Source organism: Elgaria multicarinata, chromosome 1 (assembly GCF_023053635.1).
Source record: "Elgaria multicarinata webbii isolate HBS135686 ecotype San Diego chromosome 1, rElgMul1.1.pri, whole genome shotgun sequence".
In the NCBI taxonomy this organism is placed as follows: domain Eukaryota; kingdom Metazoa; phylum Chordata; class Lepidosauria; order Squamata; family Anguidae; genus Elgaria; species Elgaria multicarinata.
Window position 1 is genome coordinate 147,527,031 of NC_086171.1, and position 23,661 is coordinate 147,550,691.

The window sequence follows — 23,661 nt, forward strand, 5'->3', positions numbered from 1 at the left end:
TGCACTCTTTAGCTGCTCAGGCTATATTACAACAAGCCTTCCAACATTCATCCCAAAAAAATAGATACAATTTGAGAATCAATAAGAATAATCAACATGATTATTAGCATAGAGTTCAAGCACTGAAATTCTACTAGTCTAAAGAGGGAAACTACAGAATACCTGTAGATTTGAAAAAAAAAGTTTTAATGGAATTGCTGGGAAAGCTACTAAGAAAATGGCAACCCTCTCTAAAAGTAATGTAAAATGTTTTGTTAAGCACCCCAATTGTGTTTTGTTATAAACAAAACAGAAAGACAGTATGGTGTATTGATTTGAGTGCATTGGGGAGGTCCAGGTTCAAGTTTCAACTCAGCCATGAAACTCACTGGGCTACTTTGGGCCAGTCACTCTCAGTCTAATTTATCTCACAGGCCTGTTGTGAAGATAAAATGGAGGAGAATAATTTATATCCCACCTTGGGCTCCTGGTAGGAAAGGGTGGGATATAAATGTAACAAATAAATAATAAATAAATTAAATACTCAATGAAGAATGACTAGAACTGCAGAACAAACCCCTGCAAATCCAATATGGTAAGTATTGATCAATAGCTCAGCTTGCAAGTGAGAGATATGCAGATGCAAATACAGACATGACAGATAACACATATGAACGCATATGTGCACGCACAACCATGTACAACTCTGTGGCAAGATGCAAACATAAATCCTAAGGTGGAGCACCACAGCCAGTTTAAGACTGGCAATTACTCCCACACACAAGGTTTCCCAACCCTGAAACAGGAAAACCCAAAGAGCTATACCATGGTATTTTTCATTAGCTTGATGGCTATCAGAGTTTCTTACTCACATAGATTAAACATCTCTGACAGTGTTGATCTTATTATGTGGAAATTTCACCCTATCCTAAAACTATTTTATTCACTGGAAAGAATTTCTCAAACATCCATTTTAATCTCCACAAAATAAAATTTTGAATACAGAATTAAGTGCTTCTAGACTGTGACTTAAAAGCATGCCACAAACACCTGTCATCTGCCTCATTATCAGCAAGAAAATATACTCTTTTTAGCAATCAAGTTGGAACATTAACAAATGTTGGAAAGTGCGAGGAAATAGGATTTCTTGAAAAGGACATTTCTAAACAAGAAAAGGACACCAGAAACTAAAAATGACTGCTTGGGTATATTTTCCACAATCCAAGTTCCACTGCTCTTGGAGCACAACCTTAAAGATAGTATTTAGATTTTCTCAGCAGCCGAGTAAATAAAAACCCACATGCTGTAAATTGTGAGTAATCAGAGCACGAATTTCCTTGTTATGTATGAAGAATTATTCTGACATTTCAAAAGGCATAAAGCTTAAGGCCTTCATCTCTTGAATGCAACATCCATTGCCTGTTTTGAGTTTTCTAGATCATACTGAAACTGCCAATTCTTCACATTCCTTTGTGCGTGTGTGTGTGTGTATTTTAACATGGAACCAGACTTCAGTTAATACAATTAAGACAGAGCCTTCTACCTCCATGACCAAACCCACACTGAATGTTTCCAGTAGCTAAAGAAACCAAAGTACTTCTTTAAAAAAAATAAAATGCTGAGCAACAGCTTTGCATTCACAACCAATATTATCCCTACTATAAAGAAACAAAAGGATTTACAAATGCCTGCTTTCATTCGGCAGGAATTAATGCTGGAAAGATCACGCTACAGGACACGGCCTGTCAAACTATTTTGCTATGTGTGGCATTTATCTTGATACGATATTATATACAAAACAGAGACGAGACGACGGCACCCCCTATAGTGACATGGACAAATGGTAGTTTTCTTTTGCCTTTGGGTTGCACAAAAAGAGAATTCAGCGCTCACCTTGCAACTTCAGGAAAGCCCATTGTGTAGAGAGAGACTACTACAGCACCACCAATGCCCAAGTTATGCTGCAAAGCAACCTTTGCACCAGGAACCTGTCTCTTTCCGGCTTCTCCTCTTAGTTGCCAGCAGAGTTCAACACACTGAGCCAGACCTAATGCATCAAACACAGAGAACGTGGATCAAGCTGCGTTTCAAGAGCGTCACACTTTAAGTTACGCCCAGCTCTGAAGAGCGAAGAGAAAGGAAGTGGGACTTACTTGTATTTAAGTCCTAGGATAAACCTTTCTGGTTAAAAGATATAACTACTGCTAACACAAATTAAAAAAGTCAAAGCTTCATTGACCATTGAGTGACTGAAAAACATGATTCCCCACATTTATTAAGAGACTGGATTGATTCTGACATTTTAACATTTTGCAAACCCAAGGAAATGAATGTGCCAATCCTATGCTTGATTACTCAGAAGTAAATCCCATTGTGTTCTGCAGACTTACTCAGTAAGTGTGCAGAGGCTTGCAGAGTCAGAGAGAGAAAAAGCTCTAACCATAAACAGTTTCTAGTAGCTCTAAAATTTTAAAATATCGATGTCCCATTTTGCTACATATGTTCAAACATCATAAACATATTACACAAAATTAAAGTATAATAAAAGTATAGGAAAAGCAAACAGACTCAGGTTTAAGCCTCTGCAAATTAAAAGAGGTTCTTTGGAAGTATGTCTTGTGATTCACAGCAGGCTTGGGGTCAAAGTAAACCACTTCATGCAGCATATTTAATAACACTGAGGCCATTGTTCTGAATTGTTTTCAAACAATTTCTCAAGACATTGCCTCAGTTCGTCAGCCTTTGCAGAACATAGATTGGTTTCTTTTAGACAAAATACTATCTGCAGCTACCACTAAGCAACAGATCTGACACTCAACTACAACCAGTATTCACACTTCAGCTACTAAGAGGACAAGTGAAGTTTAGCAATGGGCTGTGCTTGGTCCAGGTTCTGAAGGCAAGGCTGCCTCAGTGGGAGGGGGGGTCCTCAATACACTGATGACAGGGTGTACACTTCATTTGTAGTCCTCCTGCATGCCATAGGTAGGGTTAGAAAGGCTATTTTGCCTGCGTCACTGTGTAAACTCAATCTCCTCTCCAATTCATTAAGAGTGTCAAGGCTAGGCCAGAGAGTCCAAGCTCAACGCAGAACCTTATCAGCCTGCCTCAAATGATGAAAGGCAGTCACTACCCTTCAGCTCAAATAGGGCAGTGAAGGAGCCCGTCTCCCAGAAACCAAGCCACGAGTCCAGGCCACTACTTTTCAAAGTACTTAATTACAGTACACAAACAAGGCTGCCCCTTCCTGAAGACATTACCAAGCTCTATTCATGGAGTAGTTGTGAACCCTTTCTACTATACCATGAAGACACGTTATGTTAACCTATAAAGACCTAAACTAGGGTGACTATATGGAAAGGAGGACAGGACTCCCATATCTTTAACAGATGTATAGAAAAGGACATTTCAGCAGGTGTCATTTGTATGCCTGCAGCACCTGGTGAAATTCCTTCTTCATCACAACAGCTAAAGCTGCAGAAGCCCTGCCCTCTTTTGTATCTGGTCACTCTCCAGAAAACCCTCTCTTGTGTGGTTCAGGAGGCGGAAAATGTAACATCCTTTAAACGCCTCCTAAAAACACAGGTTTCCCCTGAGCTGTCACTTATTTTGGTTTGATATGGTATTTTTAACTTTTAAGTTTTAAACATATTCTGACTGGTTGTATTTTATTGTTTTAAATTGTGAACTGCCTAGAGTCTCAGCTACTGGACAGTATAAAAATGTAATAAATAAATAAATAGTCCCCAAACCAGACCACATTAATAAAGCAGAGTGCACTTGGATGCCTCTATGCCCTAACCACAGAGCCTGGAGCCTAGAGCAGCTAAGGGATGCACTCTGTGATTAGGTCACATGTACGTATGGCTGGCTGGCCACAAACTCTTCTCTTTCTCGCAGTGACACAAATGTATGGGGCATCAAGCGCCATACAGAGGGAGGTTGGGGGCCGCATATGAGCTGTCTACCTCTGCCCTACAGAAATTTCCACTTGTACACAATAATAAAATACTGTTCCTGGCTAAGGATGAGGGACAGGGTGTCTGCAGTGCAGAAGCTTTCATTACTCTGACCAAACAACACTTACATCTCCTGGAATCAGCGCCAAAGTCCCCAAACACATTCATCTAAAACACATAATCAGCCCTATGTTTACACAGAACTCCAGGGCTAAGTTCAACTTTCTGCAATGAGGAAGAATCTTCGACACCACACCACTTTAGCCCTCAAGAACTGGAAGAATTAAGTTACTCTATTTCTGGGATATGATCTGCATGTGATCATTTGCATTTAGAAAAACTGTTTCTTTACACAAGCCTATTACTGAGTTGGATCCAAGCTTAGTCATACTTAGAGCAGACCTACTGAAACCAATGGGCTTAATTTAGTCATGACTAGGCTCAGGTTTCATTGATTTCAATGGGTTTACTCTAAGTATGACCAAGTCATACTTTGAGTACACCCATATTTAGTCAAACCTTAAGTAGGACTAAGAGTGTACATAGCATACTGTGTTACCTTTTGACTGTTAAAATAGCACAAACACAACTCGAAGAACACTCATGGAGGTGTCATAGTGACTACTGAATATTAGAATGTTGCAGCATATCTATCCAAGTTTCATCGTTCTCCAACGTTTCCAGCATTTTACTGATAATATGGGGATCAGGTGATTTGACTTTCCAGCCTCCAGTCAAGAAGCACAGCAAATCAGCTTATACGCATAGACAGAATTTTGCTTACCTCTAAGACTGCTATTGAACACTGCTTAGAGATTGAAATGTTCACTTTCTGTGCCTATACTGAATTAAAAATCAAGCTAATCCTTTTGTATACAAAAAAGTGAAGTGGAATTTGATGGAGCCAAACAAAAAACGACAGAAAACTCAACAGGGATGCGATCATTAGTGTATTGTACTGTGTGTGTCCTGCTTGTGGGTTCCTGGTTGACAGCTCGTTGGCCATTGTGTGAACAGAGTGCTGGACTAGATGGACCATTGGTCTGATCCAGCATGGCTCTTATGTTATTGGAAATAAAAAGCAGGAAGCCTAAGAGAAACAAGATTTTCCCAAGGCACTGCCATTCTTCCCCAAGAAATGACAGCTTGGATCTCCTATGAAGTATTGTACTTATTGCAAGGACTGCTTCACATACTAGTATCTCAGCAAGCAGATCAGTATCTATTTAGGACAAAGAACATGCACTGTAAACATCTGTTGTGCAACCCAGTTTTCCTGCTGCAACCCTGTCGGTAATACTTCTGAAAGATGAAATACTCATGCTGCATTTCACATTATTCTAGATGGAGATCTTCATTAAGGACATTAACGCATGAAGCAACCCTAAACAATTCAGAGACCTGCTTAGCAGTTAGTATCTGTAATCCAAGGTATGCCATCTGAGGTACTAGTTGCAAAGCCAAGCCACTGAACCCGCCTCCCCACCAGGGTGCCAGAAACAGACCCCTCAAGTGGTGAGATGGAGAGAGAGGAGAACCAAGAAGAGTTTACTGACACCGAGCTTCTATAATACAATCCTATACATGTATACTCAGAAGTTAGACCCACTGATTTCAGTGGGATTGACTCCCAGGTATGAGAGGATAGGACTGCAACCCAAGAATGCTTGGAGAATGCTGCTTATGACACTGTCTTGTCACAATGCCACACTAACTTTTTGAAGTAACAGATCACCAAACGTAGAGATTTATATTTATGAGTCTCCTTTCGACCCAAATAGGGCTTCAAAGATGACTTGCAATTTAAGTTAAAAACAATGTTAAAACTTTTTGAAAACCATTTATTATTTTTCAAGTGACAACTGCTCTAAACTGCTATTGCCTTTGTTGGCCTGGGATGATGGGAGTTGAGGGCAGCAGGTTGAGCTAGGCTAAACCAACAGAACATGGCCTAATAAACCTTACCTTGATAAAAGAAAATATGTATATTTCCCATATGCAGATGTTAAAGCCTTAGAAAAAGACCATAAGAGCTACCTGTAGCACCCAGTGGGTGTCCCTTTGAAAGCAAGCCACCACTTGGATTTATGACCCATTTTCCACCATAGGTATTGTCTCCTCTGTCAATCAGTTCGCTAGCTCTTCCTAAAATGGGGGGAAAAAAGGTGGGGGGAGGTAATTATATAAGATTCCCTGCTTTTTAAGTCATTATGAACAGCTTCCTTAGATACTCTCTAAAGACATCATCCATTTAAAAGCAATACAATACTTGTACTATCCATTAACTTGTTCAACATGTATAATCAGATCTCCATTTACACTTGCATTCACTGTACATTTTGGCTTTCTTTTTCGCATTAAGAAAACATCTCTGGAAAGCTCAGAAGTTTGCATTAAAGGTGGTAGTTTTGCAATTGACAAAACAGTACAGGCTGGGGAAGAGGCATTAGTGACTACGATGCAATGGCTTTAATTGGAAGCATATATCTGGTTGATCCTATCGACAGATTTTCTTAGAAATAAAGGATGATGTCTTCCTGTAGAAGTTACTTCCAAGTAAGTGTGCTTGAGGATTTAACTAAGCCGGATGGCTGTTTTGCTGAGGAATAACAGCTTTGGGAGAGGGAGAGGCGCTCAACCCCTTTTTCCTGTTCCAAATCGGATTAGGAACCCTGCAGGGGGGAAACTGGAGCGAAGACGCAGAAGGCAGGAAAGGGCAAAGTATCCCTCAGACCAAACTGACTCTGCTCCAGATGGCCCACTCCCCAAACGGATTTTTTTCTAGGAAAAGCAAACACCTGAACATTGACAGAACCAACCAAACAAGAGTATTAAACACACTCCCCAAACAGACTGCAGTTAAAGAAGACGCTAAGGGCACAATCCTACACATGTTTAGACAGAAAAAAATCCTACAATTTCCAGCACTACTAGCTGGCAATTGCTGGGAGCTGTAGGACTTTTTCTGTCTAAACATGCATAGGGATTGTGCCTTAAGGTTTGCAAAGAAAAACAGTGCAAATCACTCTTATGACATTTTTTTTTTTTTTGGCCTCTGCCTCGACTCCCAAATTCTGAATGTTCTTAATTCACCCCCTAGTGACATACAAAGGAATAATATCCATAAAATGATTTAGCAAAATAATAAGAAGTCATTGGCCACAATTTACACAGTTAGGCATGTGCAAGTCTAGAGGTGTGAAGGCCCGGGGGGGAAATGGAAAAATTTAACAGCTTTAGATTATGAAATATTTTCTTTTAGAGTTTAAGACAAAGTATTTATATATTGTGACGCAGCTTTTACTCCCCCCCCCCCAAAAAAAAAGATTTCTAAAAACTATGTAAGAAGAACACTTTTACAGAAAGACTAGTGATTTGAAATGTCTGGAAATGAAGCCATCGGGAAAAATGTTTTTTAATCTTCTCTGTAAGATTCCCAGCATAGTTAGTTCTTTCACTCCTTATTAAAATTATTGACCTAAGTATATTTTACTGATAGACATTTATACTCAGTTTCCCAACATGTGAGCAGAGTCACCACAGTGCTTTCTTGACAGTTTGGGTTTTGTTCTATAGTGTCCTGTGCTTCTGCTGCTGTAGCAGTCACATAATGTAGTTCTAACCTATTTATTTATTTATTTATTTATTACATTTCTATACCGCCCAATAGCCGGAGCTCTCTGGGCGGTTCACAAATTATTCAGACAATAATTACAAATTTACTAACTGATTTTACTTTTATTTTTTAAAAAATACAATGATAATTTTATGAGCAAACTACATTATACATAAAATAACTTTAAAAACAGAAAGTCTGCTTTATCTTCCTAAAGCAGCCCTCCTCAACTTGGTGCCCTCCAGATGTTTTAAAATTTCGTGCCCAGCATTCCTGACCCTTGGGCATGCTGCCTGGGGCTGATGGGAGCTGAAGTACCAAAGATTTGAGGGCACCAGGTTGGGCGAGGCTGTATTAAAGCAATGTAATGACTTTTGATGTGTAAAGAGAGCTAAAAAACATAAATGTTGCTTATTTTTCCAAAATTTCAAATTTTTCTGAAAAAAACACGTGGAAAATTTCCAGAAAGTTTACATTTCTATGCAAGTCACTCTAACATAACATGCACAAATAATTCAGCAAATGGCATAGGGAGTTTCATGACCAAGTGGAAATTCAAATGCTACCACACCCAGAGCTAAAAACCTTACTGCAGGGATCCCCAACCATCTTGGATTGGTGGGTACATTTAGAATTTTGAGAGAGTTCCATGGACGCTCTCACAAAACGCCTGTTATGCGGGACTTGCCCATTCACTAAATATTGCCATGGTGGGTTCAGCTGGTGAGGAAATATACATTTCCCAAAAGGCAAATAGGTGAAACTAAAAGAAAAGTAACCTGGCCAAGAACCTAAGAACAAGGCAGAAGTGGGCTCTGAACACAAAACCCATGTACTGAACCAACAGTTTTGTGCTCCAACGCCCATTTCACAAAAGCTGATGAGACTCAGAGACAAGTAACTTCCCCAAAAACCTGAGTAAAAGAAAAAGGTGGAGGCCCCAAATGTCAAATCACATATTTGCCTCCACAAAGTGCAACAAAATACTCACTTCCCAGAAGGCAAACTGGTGATTCTCAGAGAAACACACTCACACAAATGCAAAACACAAATACATGTCACATAAAACCCAGGCAAAACACACACTGCGCAAGCACAAAAAAAGGAACAGGCAAGGCACCCCTCTTAGTTTTCCAGCCCCATTTCCAGCCCCTTTAGCCCTCAAGGACGCTCCATTCCACCCCAGCCTACCTGTTTCCTTTTTCTGGGTGGCAAGTCACAGCTGGGCTGCAGCCTCCATTTTTATCTTCTAAGAATGACTCTGGGGTCCACGTGGGCCCCAGAGGCATTCTGGGAAATAAAGATGTAGCAGGAGGCCAGCACATCATTTTACAGCATGCTAGCCACCCATTCAGGCAACATTTTAAAATATTAAAATAACTAAAAATATAAAATAAAAATTGGGAGGGGCAGGGTGCTTGGTGAGAGCCAAGAGAGGCGCCTAGATGCACCATTTTGGAAACCAGTCTTCTAGCAACACACAGTACTTGAATTATGGATGGGACAGAAGGCCACTTAATTCTATCTACCCCCTTCGGTAGCCTTCAAAAACAGTAGCTAAGGGAGGCAGGTCCCTTCTGCTCTCACACCTGTAATTCAAGCACTGGTAGTATTGTGGCATAGGCTCTGGTTTACAGGTTCTTTCAAGATATGTTACTAGTATGAAGGCAATGCTGGCCCACCTGATTAACCACACATATAGAAAGCCCTCTTGAAACTGGAAACTATCATAGAGCCAGCTTAATACTGCCCTGTAGATATGGGTGATCTGGAATTCTATTTCTTAAGTAACACTCTCCCAATCAAGATTTGTCTTTTTACTATCAGCGTATCAGTATAAATACAGGAGCTTATGCACGAAGCATCCAACGTTGTTCTAAATAAGGCTTCTAAGCAGAGTCAAGTACATAAAAGCCCAGACTGCTCCTCCAAGCCAGTTATAGTTTTTGCCCTCTGGCGCCATCTAGGGATGTTTCTTGGAACTGCTGCCTTCTATGGAAGTTCCAAGAAATAGTTTTTGCCCTCTGGCGCCATCTAGTGACGTTTCTCGGAACTGTGGCCTTCTATGGAAGTTCCAAGTTCCGAGAAAGAGAACTGCCAAGAGCTTCTGGCCTAGCAGAGGAACGAAAACCCACTAACCTCCTCACCAGACTGCTCCTCTACACCTGTTGTATGACGGGCTTTTTTGCTAGTTCTTAATAATAATCAATATCAAGTTTCCCAGGTTGATTCTACAGGCAACACGTCAGGGGAAGCTGATCCAAATAGGATGGCTCCCACTGTTGCATGTTTGGAGTCTCCTTACTTTTTCAGATGCTATGAAATCTGTTCATACTATTTTTACTACTATTAATGTTATTTAGCTAAGAGTTCCATGAATAGCATTTCTACTTTAAACCTTTATATGTCTAAATATGATTGAATTATTAAACTTCTTATTAACGTTAGTGAACATAACAACATCCTTATACAAACATTTTAGCCTTCTTTGACATGTTACAGGTAAGTTTGTGATACCAAAAAAATCCTTTATATCATCCTGTTTTGTGAGCTTGTTTTTTTTAATGTTGTATTTATGATCTAGGATAAGGTTTCCGATTACTTATCCGATGGCCCATCTGATCTCCTTATGTAGCCAATTGTTTTATGGTACCCTCAGTAACAGTGCTAAGTGGAAGACATTACCATAAATGTAACATTGGTACCTCTTTATCTGGATTCTTTTTTTATCAGTAAAAGAGTGCTAATGATTAATCTCTAATGGCCTGTCACTGCGGTCTCCCATCCTGCAAGCCTCAGAGATAAGGGACCTTTTACTATTCGCGGGTCAGAAGGCCAAGCATTAGCCTTTGGAATCTCATTTTTAATCCCAGAATTCTCTTAAAGGTATTTGATTATAGAATTACCTAATTGAGTAGCAGGGCTTAGATGATGGAAATATGAAAAACCTGCCTGATCTGCTCCTGTATACTGCCTTTACCCAGAGGGGAAATGAGTCAGACTCCAGGAAGCACTGGGGTAGGACAGCATCTGTCCTTCTGGCAATTCTTCTTCTTCTCTCCAGAAGTCAGCTTTGAAGAGTTAATTGGGGCCTAAAGCATACTTAATTATGTGCTGGATTGCAGATAATGTGTTTTCAGGTTTCTAAACATTGAAAAGATACCTTCAGGACAAAGTCCCAGAGCTTCATAAGTAATTAATTCATTAACAGAGAAACAGTCATGAAGTTCAATCACGTCCACATCTTCAGGTTTCAGGCCTGTTTTTGAAAAACACCGTTTCGCAGCCTCCTTAGTCATATCATAGCCAACCTGTAAACAAAATACAATGCCAATGTATTTGAATTCTTCTCTATTCTCTCAGCCCCAGTCAAACAACTTGCTGAACAGTACCAATCATAGCTTTTTGAAGTTGTAAATTAAGGAAATACGCGCATGCAACAACACTTAAGTACTAAGCATGTTATAATAACTGAACAGTGGCAACAAACAAATTGACCACATAAACAGGGACTTTCAACGTTCAGACATTGCCCTAGTCAAGATGCTTCAAAACATGAGCTTATCCAAGAGATTTTGTATGTTGCCCAGTGGATATGCACTTGGGGACAATGGTTTGGATCCCAACACACTTAAGAGTAGGCCTATTGAAATCAATGGGACTTCCTTAACAATCACTCATAAGTGACTAGTTGCCAGCACTATAAGGTTGTGTATGTCAGTTGCAAGTATTGTTTTTTCATAGATGCCTCCTGGAGACCCAGCTGGCCAGAGAAAGAGCTGCTGCTCCATTACTCGCTTCCTCTTCCCTCCCTTTTCCTTCTTCCTTTTGTATCATGCCTATGAGATTATAATTCTACAGACAGGGACTGTTTTATTTTTCAGTATCTGTACAGTGCTTAGAAAAAGGATTTTATAAGTGTTAAATCTTATTATTAACCTACCATGCATTTACAGAAGGCATGTGCCTCTGCACAAATAAAAAGATTAAAACCTACCATTTTAATGCAGCTATTCCCAAATGAGCTTGGGAAATCAGTAAGCATCTCTTGGCCCAAGATTTCAACAGCTCTCGACTCCAATCCATTTTTTCGGACAAACTCCTCACTAGCCAGTACTGCGGCTGCTGCCCCATCAGATGTTGGGCTAAGAGAGACACAGAAGTTCACTTAATCATTATACATTTATCTTTTACTCAAAGAAAAAAAGGTGGTAGGGGTAATGACAAACAACTACGAACAATCAGTCATCCACTAAAAGCAAACCAGAAGTCAATGACCAGCCCAAAGAAGACTAATGGCATTACACCAAATATCAAACTGATCGTAAGAATTAATCCAGCCTTCTGAAACCTGGGGCCCTCCAGAAGTTTTGGATATCAACATGTCAGGAATGCTGGATGTTGTAGTCCAAAACATCTGGAGAGCACCAGGTTTCTGGGCATGTGCAGAGTGCTTCCCCTTCCTCCTTCCCTCTTAAGGGTGAAGGCCGTGCACACACTTCCCCCAGATTCTGAGAAAACAGCAACATCAGGATGGGGTGCCTTTGACCATGTTCAGAGTTTGTCTTCTCAAAGTCAAGCTGTTGTATCTAGTTATGATTTTAAAAAGATACACGGCAGGTGTGGGGAGGCACAGCAAATGGATGCAGCACATTTATGGGGGTTGACTGCTTGAGACTGACCTTAGGAGTCTGGGTTGTGAAAGGCATGCAACAGTCACCCATCCATGCACTCACAATGGCTGCCAAAGCCTGGTAAATCTGGCCTCCTGCCCAAGGTATGCTGGGAATTCCACCCAAAGCATGCAGGGAGTTATAAGCATAAGCCTAGTTTTTTATTAAATTATTTAAAAATACTTAAACCCCCAAATTTCATGTTTTTAGATTTTTCTGGTACACTCTGGAGCCAGACCTATCAGCGTGCCAAATTTCAACATTTCCAGACATACATCGCACACACATACTTTCCGCTTCATAAGTAGAAATATGCATCTCTCTCTCTCTCATTCCACCATGGCACATAATGGACATAATCCAGCCAAATCAAATACTTTTAAATCCTGCTTTCAATGGGGAAGAAAATATTCAAATCTACCCTACTGAAATAACAAGATTTAAAGAGCGCTTTCTTTGTGCTGCAATATAGCCTATGTGAGTATGCAGCATGGACCTAGATTCATGTGCAGCTCTCTCTAATATGTACATGATTCCCAAAGGAAAGAAAAAAAGAAAAGAAGGCAGTATGTTTTTGCATTTAATTTCATTTGTTACATTTCTATACCACTCAATAGCCAAAGTTCTCTGGATGGTTTACAAAGATTAAAAAGCCTAGAAATAAAATATTGTACATAATATAAAAAAAAACCATTTAATTATGGGAAATACTACTTGTGTAAGCATATATTACAGACATGGAACAAGTCATTTCTGCAACTTTTGAAGCAGTCATAAGCAAAGACACTCACAGAAGGTCACAGGTTCAATACCATGCATCTGTAGTTAAAAAAAAGGACTTTAGGTAGTTCTGAAACTATTGCTCCTGGGTCTATTAATCCTAGCAAAAAAAGAAAGAAGCTCCACAAGGATAGAAGGAATCGTGCTGGAATTCACACCTTCCCTACCTAATTCCTATATTTCATAAGGTATGGAAGCTATGGTTAGGTACAGTAGCTTTTTTTTTTTAATATAAAAGACTACAAGTTCAAGCTAGTAGCTTTTTTTTTGTTTAAGAGAGAGTTAGGGATGGGTTGAGCACTATTAGCATGCTATACTTACCAACACTGCAGGAGTGTCAAGATACTAAAAATCTTGCGTGATTGTAACACTTCATCTAAACTGTACTCCTTTTGAAACTGAGCATTCCTAAGGGGGCAAAAACAGGAAAAATGTCATCTTAATTGGTGCAATGTCCACTACAACAACAGAGAGCAATTGAATCATTGTCTTTACTTTTACAAAACATGGTCTCATTCAAAGAGGTGGTGCCGAGGGATTCCTGCCTGATGGCATGATCATCGGCCTGTGGTGTCCCCTCATGCTTATCCCCCATGCTATTTAAAATATACATGAAACCACCAGGAGAATGTCCAGAATTTTGGAGTTCAGTGCACCACTTTTCTGATGACACTCAACTCTATCTCTCCTTTCCATCGGAATTCAAGGAAGCTGTTCTTGTTCTAAATTGGGATCTGATGTCAGTAACGAACTAGATGAGGGAAAACAACTTGAAGCTTAATTCAGACAAGGCAGAAAAACTCCTGGATAGCTGAAAGGCAGACCAGGAATAGGGATTCAAGCTGTGCTGGGTGAGATTACACTCCCACAAAGTTTCAGGTTCACAGTTTAGGTGTAATTTCTCGATTCGGCCCTGAATGTGGATCTCATGTGCAGGAGTACATTTACGCAGCTGAGGCTAGTGCACCAATTGTGCCCGTTCCTGGAGATGTCAGATTAGGCCATGGTGAAGTATGCCCTTGTTACATCCCATTTGGACTACTGTCACATGCTCTACATGGGGATGCCTTTGAAAACTGTTCAGAAACTTCAGTTGATCCAGAATGCTGCAATCAGACAATTGACTGGGACCAGTTTCGGGCAGCAAGCGACTCAACTTTGTTACAGCAGCTTCACTGGCTAACTGGTCCGCTTCTAGGAAAAATTAAAAGTGCTGGTTATGAGCTTTAAAGCCCTATGCGACTTGGGACCAGGATACCCGAAGGCCGCCTTTTTCCATTCAATCCCACCCAAGTCTTAAGAACTTTGAGGGAGGCCCTTCTCTCAGTCCCACTGCCATCAAAGGTACATTTGGTGGGAACACAAGAGATGCCTTCGCTGTGGCTGCTCCCAGGCTCTGGAACTCCTCTCAAGAGAGGCTAGGTTGGCCCCCTCCTTGTTGATTTTCTGCCAGCAGGTGAGGATGTCTTATTCAGGCAGGGCTTCGCCATGTAAGCTGCTGAAGGGTTTTTTAACTGATTGGGTGCTGGCTTTTTTAAACGAGCAATTTATAGCACACTTGTCACTGGCCTCTCACGGAAATCCGTGGGTCATTTTGACAAAGTTGTGCATTTCTTGCACATCTCCTGTTCCTTCCCTTAGTCATTCTGTTTTTAAAAAAACTTTGGATATGTCGATTCTTCTGAAATATCTTGGGATTTCCTACTGTGTGCAGTCAAAGTTGCACTACCAAAAACTCACTAGAGGGCGTTGTTCCATTCATGTATCTGAGCAGAGAAATTTTCGATTGCAGACCACATGGTCGTCCCTTTCCTCCCATGTAATTCAGCTCATTACAATTGTGGAAAAAATGCAGGAAGCAAAGCACCGGTAAGCAAATGTGATTTCCCTTTAATCTAAAAAAAACCCCATGTCTTTTATTGTTGCATTGTTTTAATGGATTTGTTTTTATGTTATGTTCAATTAAGATTTCATTCTTAATCTGCATTTCATTATTGTTAGCTGCCTTGAGTGCTATTTTTGATGGAAAAGCTAGATATAAGTTAATTAAATAAATATAATACAAAACCTTTTCTTAGTCCTGATTCCCACTTGAATAGTGTACAAAATGCTATACTTACGGATTGTTAGTTGAATGCTTATGATTCTTCCATGCAATTTTTGCAAAGTCTTCTAGTTTGGTTCCTAAAAAAATAAATAAAGCCAAGCAGAACATTACGGAGGGAAGGATATAGTGTTAATCTTGGACAAGATTAACCATCATTACTTTTCAAAATCCTTATAAACTAAGTATAAAAGTTTTCCACTGATTTCATAAGCTAGTTTTGTTTCAATTCAAACAAACAGAGTGGTTGTCACATAAACCAGGTTTGAACTTAACAACCACCCAGAGTACAGGTTGAGCGTGGGTTGTTTTACATGTGAACTGCACTATGATTTAACCATGGGTTGTTAACCATGAGCAATCCAGAGTTCACAGCCCAACAACAAGCCATGAGTTATTTTCCTGTTTTGTGTGTGTGTTTTAATTGGCTAACTAACTGTCTAACCAATAGGAGAAGACCCCTTCCTTCTACAAGGAGAGGGTCTTTTGGGTGATGGAATGATTGGAGAGCCAAGACATACAAACTTGGAAAAGAAGGAGAGAGAGAAAGTGTATTTCCTTGCCATTTCTCTGTTTGCTTGGAGAAGCCATTCCCATCAAGCCCAGTCCAATTCCGGTAGATAAACTTGTTTAAATAGGGAAAGGAGGTATATAATTAATTAGTAAGTCTAGCTTATAATGCTTTTGAGAAACTGGAAAAGTAATAGACTGCTTTATAATTCTTTTGTGAGACTAGAAAAATCATGGGCTGGCTTACAATGCATTTGCACAATGTTTTGTCTTTAAAAAAGCTGTGCTGGACAGCTTGCCAACTTCTATATCTTTAAAAACATCTCCGCTCAATGTCATCCCTGCCTCTGGTGATCCCTTGACTCCGCCTCTGCTGACCTGTCACCTGCCCACCAGTCAGATTGGCCACAAGCCACCACTGGCTATACTGTATTGGAAGCCGAAGTGATATTTCCTTCTCCCTCCAAATCCTTTTCCTTATGTGTCGTTTCTTTTTAGACTGTAAGCCTGAGGTCAGATAAAAGGAATTACTGATTCTTGAAGGCTGCTCCAGGAGCCTTTTGACTGAAGAGAGGGGTAAAAATGCTTTGAATAATTAAATGAAATTCTTCATGGTTTATAAAGTCTTGCCAGCAAAAGAAATTAACAGAGTTTCAATAAACCATATATTGCATATGTTTTATTAACCCATAACTTAAACTGCGCCACTTCAAAAGTCAGTATTTCTTAGCACAGATCTTCTGATAGTTGAGCTTTTATATTGTATTTTATATTATGGTTTTATACTGTTGTTTTATACTTTGAATGTTTTTAATTTTTGTGAACTGCCCAGAGAGCTCCGGCTATTGGGCGGTATAGAAATGTAATTAATAAATAATAATAAATAAATAGTCATCTAGCACAAAGTTAATGGCAGCATTCCATAACCTTTTTATTGTTATTTGGACAAACATAAATAATACCGTATTTCTCCATGTGTTCTTTGCCAGCATTTCCAAAAAACTGTGGAGCCATTGGTGCTGCTTCTAGGCCATATTTATTTACTATTACTTCCACATGCTTGTCTAGTGGGTTCACCCTGTCTGCAAACTGAAAAAGAGTTGCACATTTTACACATTGTGATGGACTGCAACACTGTCAATGGATGCAGAGACTATACATTGGAAGAGAAGGGAACCATTGAGGGAAATATGTAGATAGACGATCAGGGCAAATAGTTTTGATTTTATGATGAAGGCAAGTTCTGTTGGAGGGTGAGGTGGCATTGAAGCAGGCACTGAAGCCTCCTTGAATCTATTTGGATCTCATTGGCATAGGCACATCACTTAGCCAGAAAGGTGGCACAGAGGAGAGGATAAATTTATAAAGTGAGGAGGGGGAGGTTAATGTGTGGCCCACCAGATGTTTTGGTTTACAATCCCAATCCACCCTAGTCAGCATAGCCGCAGGGCTTCTTCATACAAGTGAAATAAGGCATGCATGTGAATGATCAATCACAGAAGTTCACGGGTCTTTTTGATGATGTTGGCAACCTCCTGCACGTCTCTGCTTTCCCCCAACAATTCTCTTTCTTTAAAAACAACAACTGATATTCCACTTCTGCTGAAATATCTCATGATTTCCTACTGTGTACAGGGGAGGTTGCACTACAAATCACCCACTAGATGATCGGCCGAACAATGTATATGTAGATGAAAAAAGGAAGCACTCTCACCCATTTTCCAAACACGCAAGACTAAACTGAGTTTTATTTTAATGTATAAAAAAACTGTTTAGGCACTTACTTGAGCTGTAACGGACCCACTTTTCATCTTCTCAAATCCAAGAGCCAGGACACAGTTCACCAAACCTTAAATACAAGTTACTGAATGCTTCCAAGATATGCTTTAACATTTTTAAAAATGTGAGTATCATATTATAGGTTTTAGTCCAGGCTGGAAACCTACATGCGCAGCAGACCTTTTCAAAGCTTTGGCTGAGCGTACCCCCCCCCCACTATGCTAAAAAGTGGGTGTTTTGCTTTTTTGTTTTTAAAAAATCTCCCTATAGTTTTAAAGAGAGCTTGTGATTTTGCAGGGGAGCTGTTTTTCAGTTGCACATACTCAATCCGTACATAAGCTTAGAAGGACTCAGTGTCCGGGTTCAGATGACTGCAAGAAAAGACCATCCCTGTGTGCTGCATGAGGCTGCTATTTGCATAATTACCCACATGGCTTGCCATGACATCCAAACACGGTGCAGCACGCAGCAGGAGTGACTTCTAACCCACGCCACAACTCATGGCTTGTAGTAGGGTTGGTAAAAAGCCACCCCTGCTGCGCACCATGCCAGGTTTGGACAACATAAACTGCAGGGCGTCGTGGGCATTTATTTATTTATTGATTGATTGCATTTTTATACTGCCCAATAGCCGAGGTTCTCTGGGCAGTTCACAATTAAAACAATAAAATCCAAAATGACCAGACACAATATAAAACTTGAAAAGTACCGCATAAAACTAATGGCGGTTGCGCACATGGCACTCGCGGGGGGGAAAGCCAAGTTCAGACAATCAAAGGCTTCCCCTTTGATTGTCCAAACTTGGCTAGAGTCTTGCACTCATAAACATTGACAAAATTAGTACCTAAAACAGAACTCTTGGGTTCAGACCATTCAGTTTGGACACTACTGTGGTGGTGGTGGGGGTCTTAAGCCAACCTTCCCCAACCTGGTATCCTCCAAATGATGGAGACTTCAACTCCCATCAGCCTCAGCCAACATACTGGGGGTTGTAGTCCAAAACAACTGGAAGGCACCAGATTGGGGAAGACTATTCTTTAAGTAATCAAGTACTCTTATTAGTACTGTGCAATCGACACACAAACAGAGATTGCTTTTAAACCATGAAATTGTTCTTTGGCTGGTAATTCTGCGTGATGTCAGCAACAAATACTGAGGAACGTATTCATGGTAAGAATGGTGCTGTTCTTTTCTGATTTTGCTAAGCACACTTTTAGCAGTAGGAAAAAACCTTACTTTTGTGACTCTTACTTTTGTTCATAGGCAAAGGGGGGGGGGGAAGACATTTGCTCCCAGGCATTCCCCTTTCCCAAATTTTGCAAAGCTCCATCCCCGAACTTTAAATGGAGTGTGATGGAGTAACTAATACCAATAACCTGGAGTGGCACTGGTGAGTGGTGGGGGTATCACCTGGGCAGAGTTGGGCAGTCCAGATTGAGTCTGGCTCCCTAGCTGGAGTTTCCCCCACTCTCTGCTCTACAAACATGCCTGTAGAAAAGCTCTCTCATTCTTCCTTAAAGCAGAACTAATAACACTGAGCTTACGCATATTTGCAGGGGTAGGAACCATAACTCACCTCCCTGGATGAGTTGTCGGGCCATGAACAAAGCAGTGGATCCAGTAGCACAGTTATTGTTAACATTTATAATAGGAATACCTGTTATTCCCAAACTGTGATAAATAGCTCGCTGACCACAGGTTGAATCGCCTTTAGATAAAGAAGGTAAGAAGTAGAGTCATCCAGTGGACAAAGTAGCATCAAATACTCTCTTCACCTTCTAAATTACTCAAAAGCTTCTTAACACAGTGACTGGTGGAATTAATACTTGGCAGCTCCAGGCAGGGCTGAGAAGATGTTCTCGGAAGCCCTGGGGAGCCACACATATTTTCAGGCATGAACATGCAAAAAATATATTAATTGAATGTCACAGCCCCATGATCCACCTGCATACAATCCAGGCATATTAACTCTGGTAAGTTCTTAATCACCAGCTACTAGTATAGTTGTAACTCAAGGTTGAGGGTTTAAATCAATAGTCCTTCCGAATTCAAGAAGGCTATAAAGACTGATCTCTTCCAGCAAGCCTACCCAGTCAAATTTTAAGATATTTGACTGTTATTTTAATATTGTATTAGTTTTATATGTTTTAATCGGTTTTATTATTTCATGATATTTGTATCTAATGTTGTTCCCCGCCTCGATCCAGAGGGAGAGGCAGATAAGAAATAAATATATTATTATTATTATAATATAAGGTGCCTGTGTTATTTTATGTAAATGCCATTATAATAAAGATAGGATTCCTGTTCATTGCTTAGCACTTAGAAATGTTGATATGGTTATATAAACTTGTCAGTTTTCCCCATGCATCCAGTCTCAGAGCAGAGTTCAAATGGCATGGCGAGCACTGAGCTTCTTCATTTTGTATGACTAACTGGTTCGCACAACATGCCAACCCACACTTGGTGGTTGAGTGTAAGTTGTTGTTGAACCATGGGTTATTTGTTGAACTGTGGGTTAGTGTGTTGTCTGAACCCATGACATTTTCCCCAGGGTGGTTTGTTAAACATACAGTATGGCTTATTTTTCTCAAACAAGCCACTTCGAGAAACCATGGTTTGTTGTTGGGTTGTTCAGGGTGGTTAACCATGAGGAAAATGTGCTGCGTTCAGACAACATGTGAATCCACAGCTCAACAACAACCCACAATCAAACACTTAGCATGTTGTGTGAACAGCCCCAATGCATTTACGCCGTTACTTTAACTCTGCCGCTGGGATGCACTGCATCAACATGTAGACATGAAGAATGGCAGATGAACCAGGGTGAGACTCGGAAATTACTTACCATAGACATAGCCCACACATGCCTGCTCCACAGCTGAGTAAGGAACACCTGCATCAGCAAGAGCCTTTTGTCCTGAGCACATTTAAAAAGAAATGTGAGATATTTATTCAAATCTTTCAATGTTAAAAAAGTGGATAGAGTGCAAGTGAGCTTAAGCCTGCTTTCCCCAACTTGGTGCCCTCCAGCTGTTTTTGACCAATTTCCATTTGCCCCAGTCAGCATAGCAAATAGTCAAGAATGCTGGGAGTTATAGACCAAAACATCAGGAGGGGATCAGGCTCGGAAAAGCTGTCCTAAGTGGATTAAGCTGCTGCTTCACAAGACTTTGGGCCAGTTCAAGCAAGACATTCGTTGTTCCCATAACATTCAAATTGGATGTGCTGCATGTACTGTATTGGAAGTACTGCTGTTGTGGCAATATTTTTTTCCATACTGCTGCAATCACCAACATTGCTACCAGCAAGATGCCAGCTGTATTTTTGCAAATCTGGGACACATCATATAAGTAGGCCTGCCCATGAAATCTTGGGATGGCCGAGGGTAATCAGCCTTCAGCCTTTCACGGAGTAGTGTTGAAACCTAGTAGATTTTTTTTATTAGGTATTAACTTATTTGTTGAACAAATCAGAAGTTACTCTAAAGAATGAAGTTCATCATTCAGGACATCAGCAGGCATTTAAAGGGCATTCTCATTAATGTTTTTAAAAAATCACACAGGGCCAATTTTACAAATAGGCTAGGGCAGCCTTCCCTAACTTTGTGCCCTCCAAGAGTTTTGGACTTCAACTCCCATCAGTCTCAGCCAGCATGACCAATACACAGGAATGCTGGGTATTGTAGTCCAAAACTTTTGGAGGGCACCAAGCTGGGGAAAGCTGGCCTAAGTGGATTAAATAGGGCCAGTTCAAATAAGACAAATAAGATTGGCTGATCCCATAATATTCAAATTGGATGGACAGGGATATACCATGCATCGCCAGCACCAAGTTCCGTGGTTGCAGCAGTATTTTTCCACATTGCTGCAATCATGAAAATTGCTGCTGGCAAAAACATTTGGAGGGAAGACTAGAGAAGGCTGAGTTAGGGGACTGACATTATAATAAAAGCAGAACTTAGTTAAAGCTCAGATATGCAGCAATTGTTCCATCCCATTCTTGTGTAGCCAATTAAGGAAAGGAAAGGAACCTCTTGTGCAAGCACTGAGTCATTACTGACTCTTGGAGGGACACCAGCTTTCACTGACGTTTTCTTGGCAGGCCTTATAGCGGGATGGTTTGCCGTTGCCTTCCCCGGCCGTTATTACCTTTCCCCCAGCTAACTGGGGGAAAGACTGACTGACTTAGACTGACTGTCAATCAAAGGTCCCCCACTTTGCCAGCACAACCAATCCACCCACCCTCCCTGACAGGCAGACAAACCCTCTCAACTCTGTACAGCACCATGTGCATTGATGGTGCTATATAAATAAATTATAATAATAATAACAATAATAATAATAATAACAACAACCAGGCACACCTGGGCTTAGAAGACTTGCTGCTGTACAATTGGCCATGTGATAAGACTCCACAGATCTATGGCTCTGTGCCATGGAAGGTTACAACTGCTCTCAGTCACAGCTGCATTGCTTCTCTTGTACAGCAGCTAGGCCAGGCAGTCTCCAGGCCCCATATATGCTTAGGGGTTTCTGGGTCTGTGCGGCATAGCCAATTTGAGGGCCAGGCCTTAACATTTGAAATGGAAGACCCAATCATTACCTGCTTCTTTAGCCATGTCAGGATAGTCACGGTCATGCATCCCAGGCTTTTCAAACTGTTAGAAAGAAAAGGGAAAAGTTGAGACCAAAAAATTTATCTTGCAACTGAGATGTTTGACTCTCCTAAAAGAAGAGAGATGATACAATATCTTACAACAGTAATGCTGTAAAACTTTGCTGTAGCAGAAGAAGTGGTATAAAAAGGCTTGTGGCAACTGAAGCAATAATACTGACCTACTTACAGAGCTGTTGTAAGAAGTATTGTAATTATATATGCAGAATACTTTGAACACTCTGAAGTGCATAAAAATGCTAAGAATTACTATAGTACAAATGAAGGCAAGAAACTTGGGTGAGTTTATCAGGAGATTTTGTTGAGGCAAGAGCAGTCTAGAGGATTGTTGCAGGCAATATACCTCACGGAAAGAGTGGAGGGAAACTCAAATCCCTTTTCAAGCTACGGGGAGAATATGACTGAACACAGTCATAACCCAAAAGGTAGTAAATAAAGCAAGAAGAGGGCAGAAAGGTATAGCTTTATTTTCTAGCAATGCTCCATGCCTTTAACCAGCCTTCCTTGTACAGGCATGCAGTGACAGGAACAGTCTACCTGTTGAATTTCTCATAGTGCAGTGGTGGACCAGTCAGTCTCTCTCAGCCTAATTTACCTCACAGGGTGGTTATGAGGGTAAGGCTACAATCTTATACACACTTACTTGGGAAAAACAACAAAGAGTCTTGTGGCACGTTAAAGGAGGAATGGGCAATTTTGAACCTCCAGATGCTTCAGTTTAAACTCCCATCAGCCCTCACCATTGGCTATGCCAGCTGGGGATGTTGGGAGTTGTAAGCCAAAACATCTGGAGGGCCACCTCTGCCTTAAAGACTAACACATTTATTCTGGCATCAGCTTTTATGGACTATAATCCATTTCATTAGTTGTATGGAGTATTATGAAGAGTTTCAGGATTTTTATACAGTATATGTGGTAATAGAGGTGGTAAACAGTGATGTCAGAAAGAAATTCAATGCCAAAAGTAGCGATGGTGACAATCACATTATTAAGCATAAATAATGCACATGGCACACAACTACTAGTAATACAAATTATCGAAAAAACTGGGGTGAAAAGATGTTTTATATAACATATTATTTATACAATATCACCACTCAGGCGTAACTATGCATGTATCTGAGATACTAATACCAAATATACAGTAGAGTCATTTTTGAATGCCTAAAACTATTTACAAGTTGTTAACATAGACTGAACAGGCTGCAATAGCTAAATAGTTGTTTTTACAGACAGAGCAAACAACCAAATGGCAACAGGCTTCCAGTTCCATTTAACCTGTTTAACAGATGCTTCGTCATAATATTTGTCAGTGTTTAAGCAGCCACAAGACTTTTTCTGCAATACATTAACACGGCTGTCTTTGGAAACACTTCTCTGGGAGTAAACTTCACTGAACACAAGGGGACTTACTTTATTTATTTATTAATTACATTTCTATAACGCCTAATAGCTGGAGCTCTCTGGGCGGTTCGCAAAAATTAAAAACATTAAAAATATAAAACAGTATAAAACCATACTATAAAATACAATATAAAAGCTCAACCAGATAAAAACAGCAGCAATGCAAACTTACAAATTTAA

General features: G+C 40.3%; 1 protein-coding gene across 1 annotated transcript in view; it reads right to left on the reverse strand.

The window, feature by feature from the left end:
• The window catches only part of SCP2 (sterol carrier protein 2), a 32,213-nt gene that overhangs the window by 7,650 nt on the left and 902 nt on the right, over window positions 1-23,661 (reverse strand). The window contains exons 2-12 of the mRNA XM_063138823.1: window positions 22,006-22,060; window positions 20,249-20,320; window positions 18,977-19,108; window positions 17,406-17,470; window positions 16,584-16,710; window positions 15,128-15,191; window positions 13,329-13,415; window positions 11,552-11,699; window positions 10,718-10,865; window positions 5,976-6,083; window positions 1,873-2,026 (exon numbers count right to left, since the gene is read on the reverse strand). Of these exons, the coding sequence (XP_062994893.1) occupies window positions 1,873-2,026; window positions 5,976-6,083; window positions 10,718-10,865; window positions 11,552-11,699; window positions 13,329-13,415; window positions 15,128-15,191; window positions 16,584-16,710; window positions 17,406-17,470; window positions 18,977-19,108; window positions 20,249-20,320; window positions 22,006-22,060 (1,160 nt within the window). The remainder of the gene's footprint in view (window positions 1-1,872; window positions 2,027-5,975; window positions 6,084-10,717; window positions 10,866-11,551; window positions 11,700-13,328; window positions 13,416-15,127; window positions 15,192-16,583; window positions 16,711-17,405; window positions 17,471-18,976; window positions 19,109-20,248; window positions 20,321-22,005; window positions 22,061-23,661) is intronic.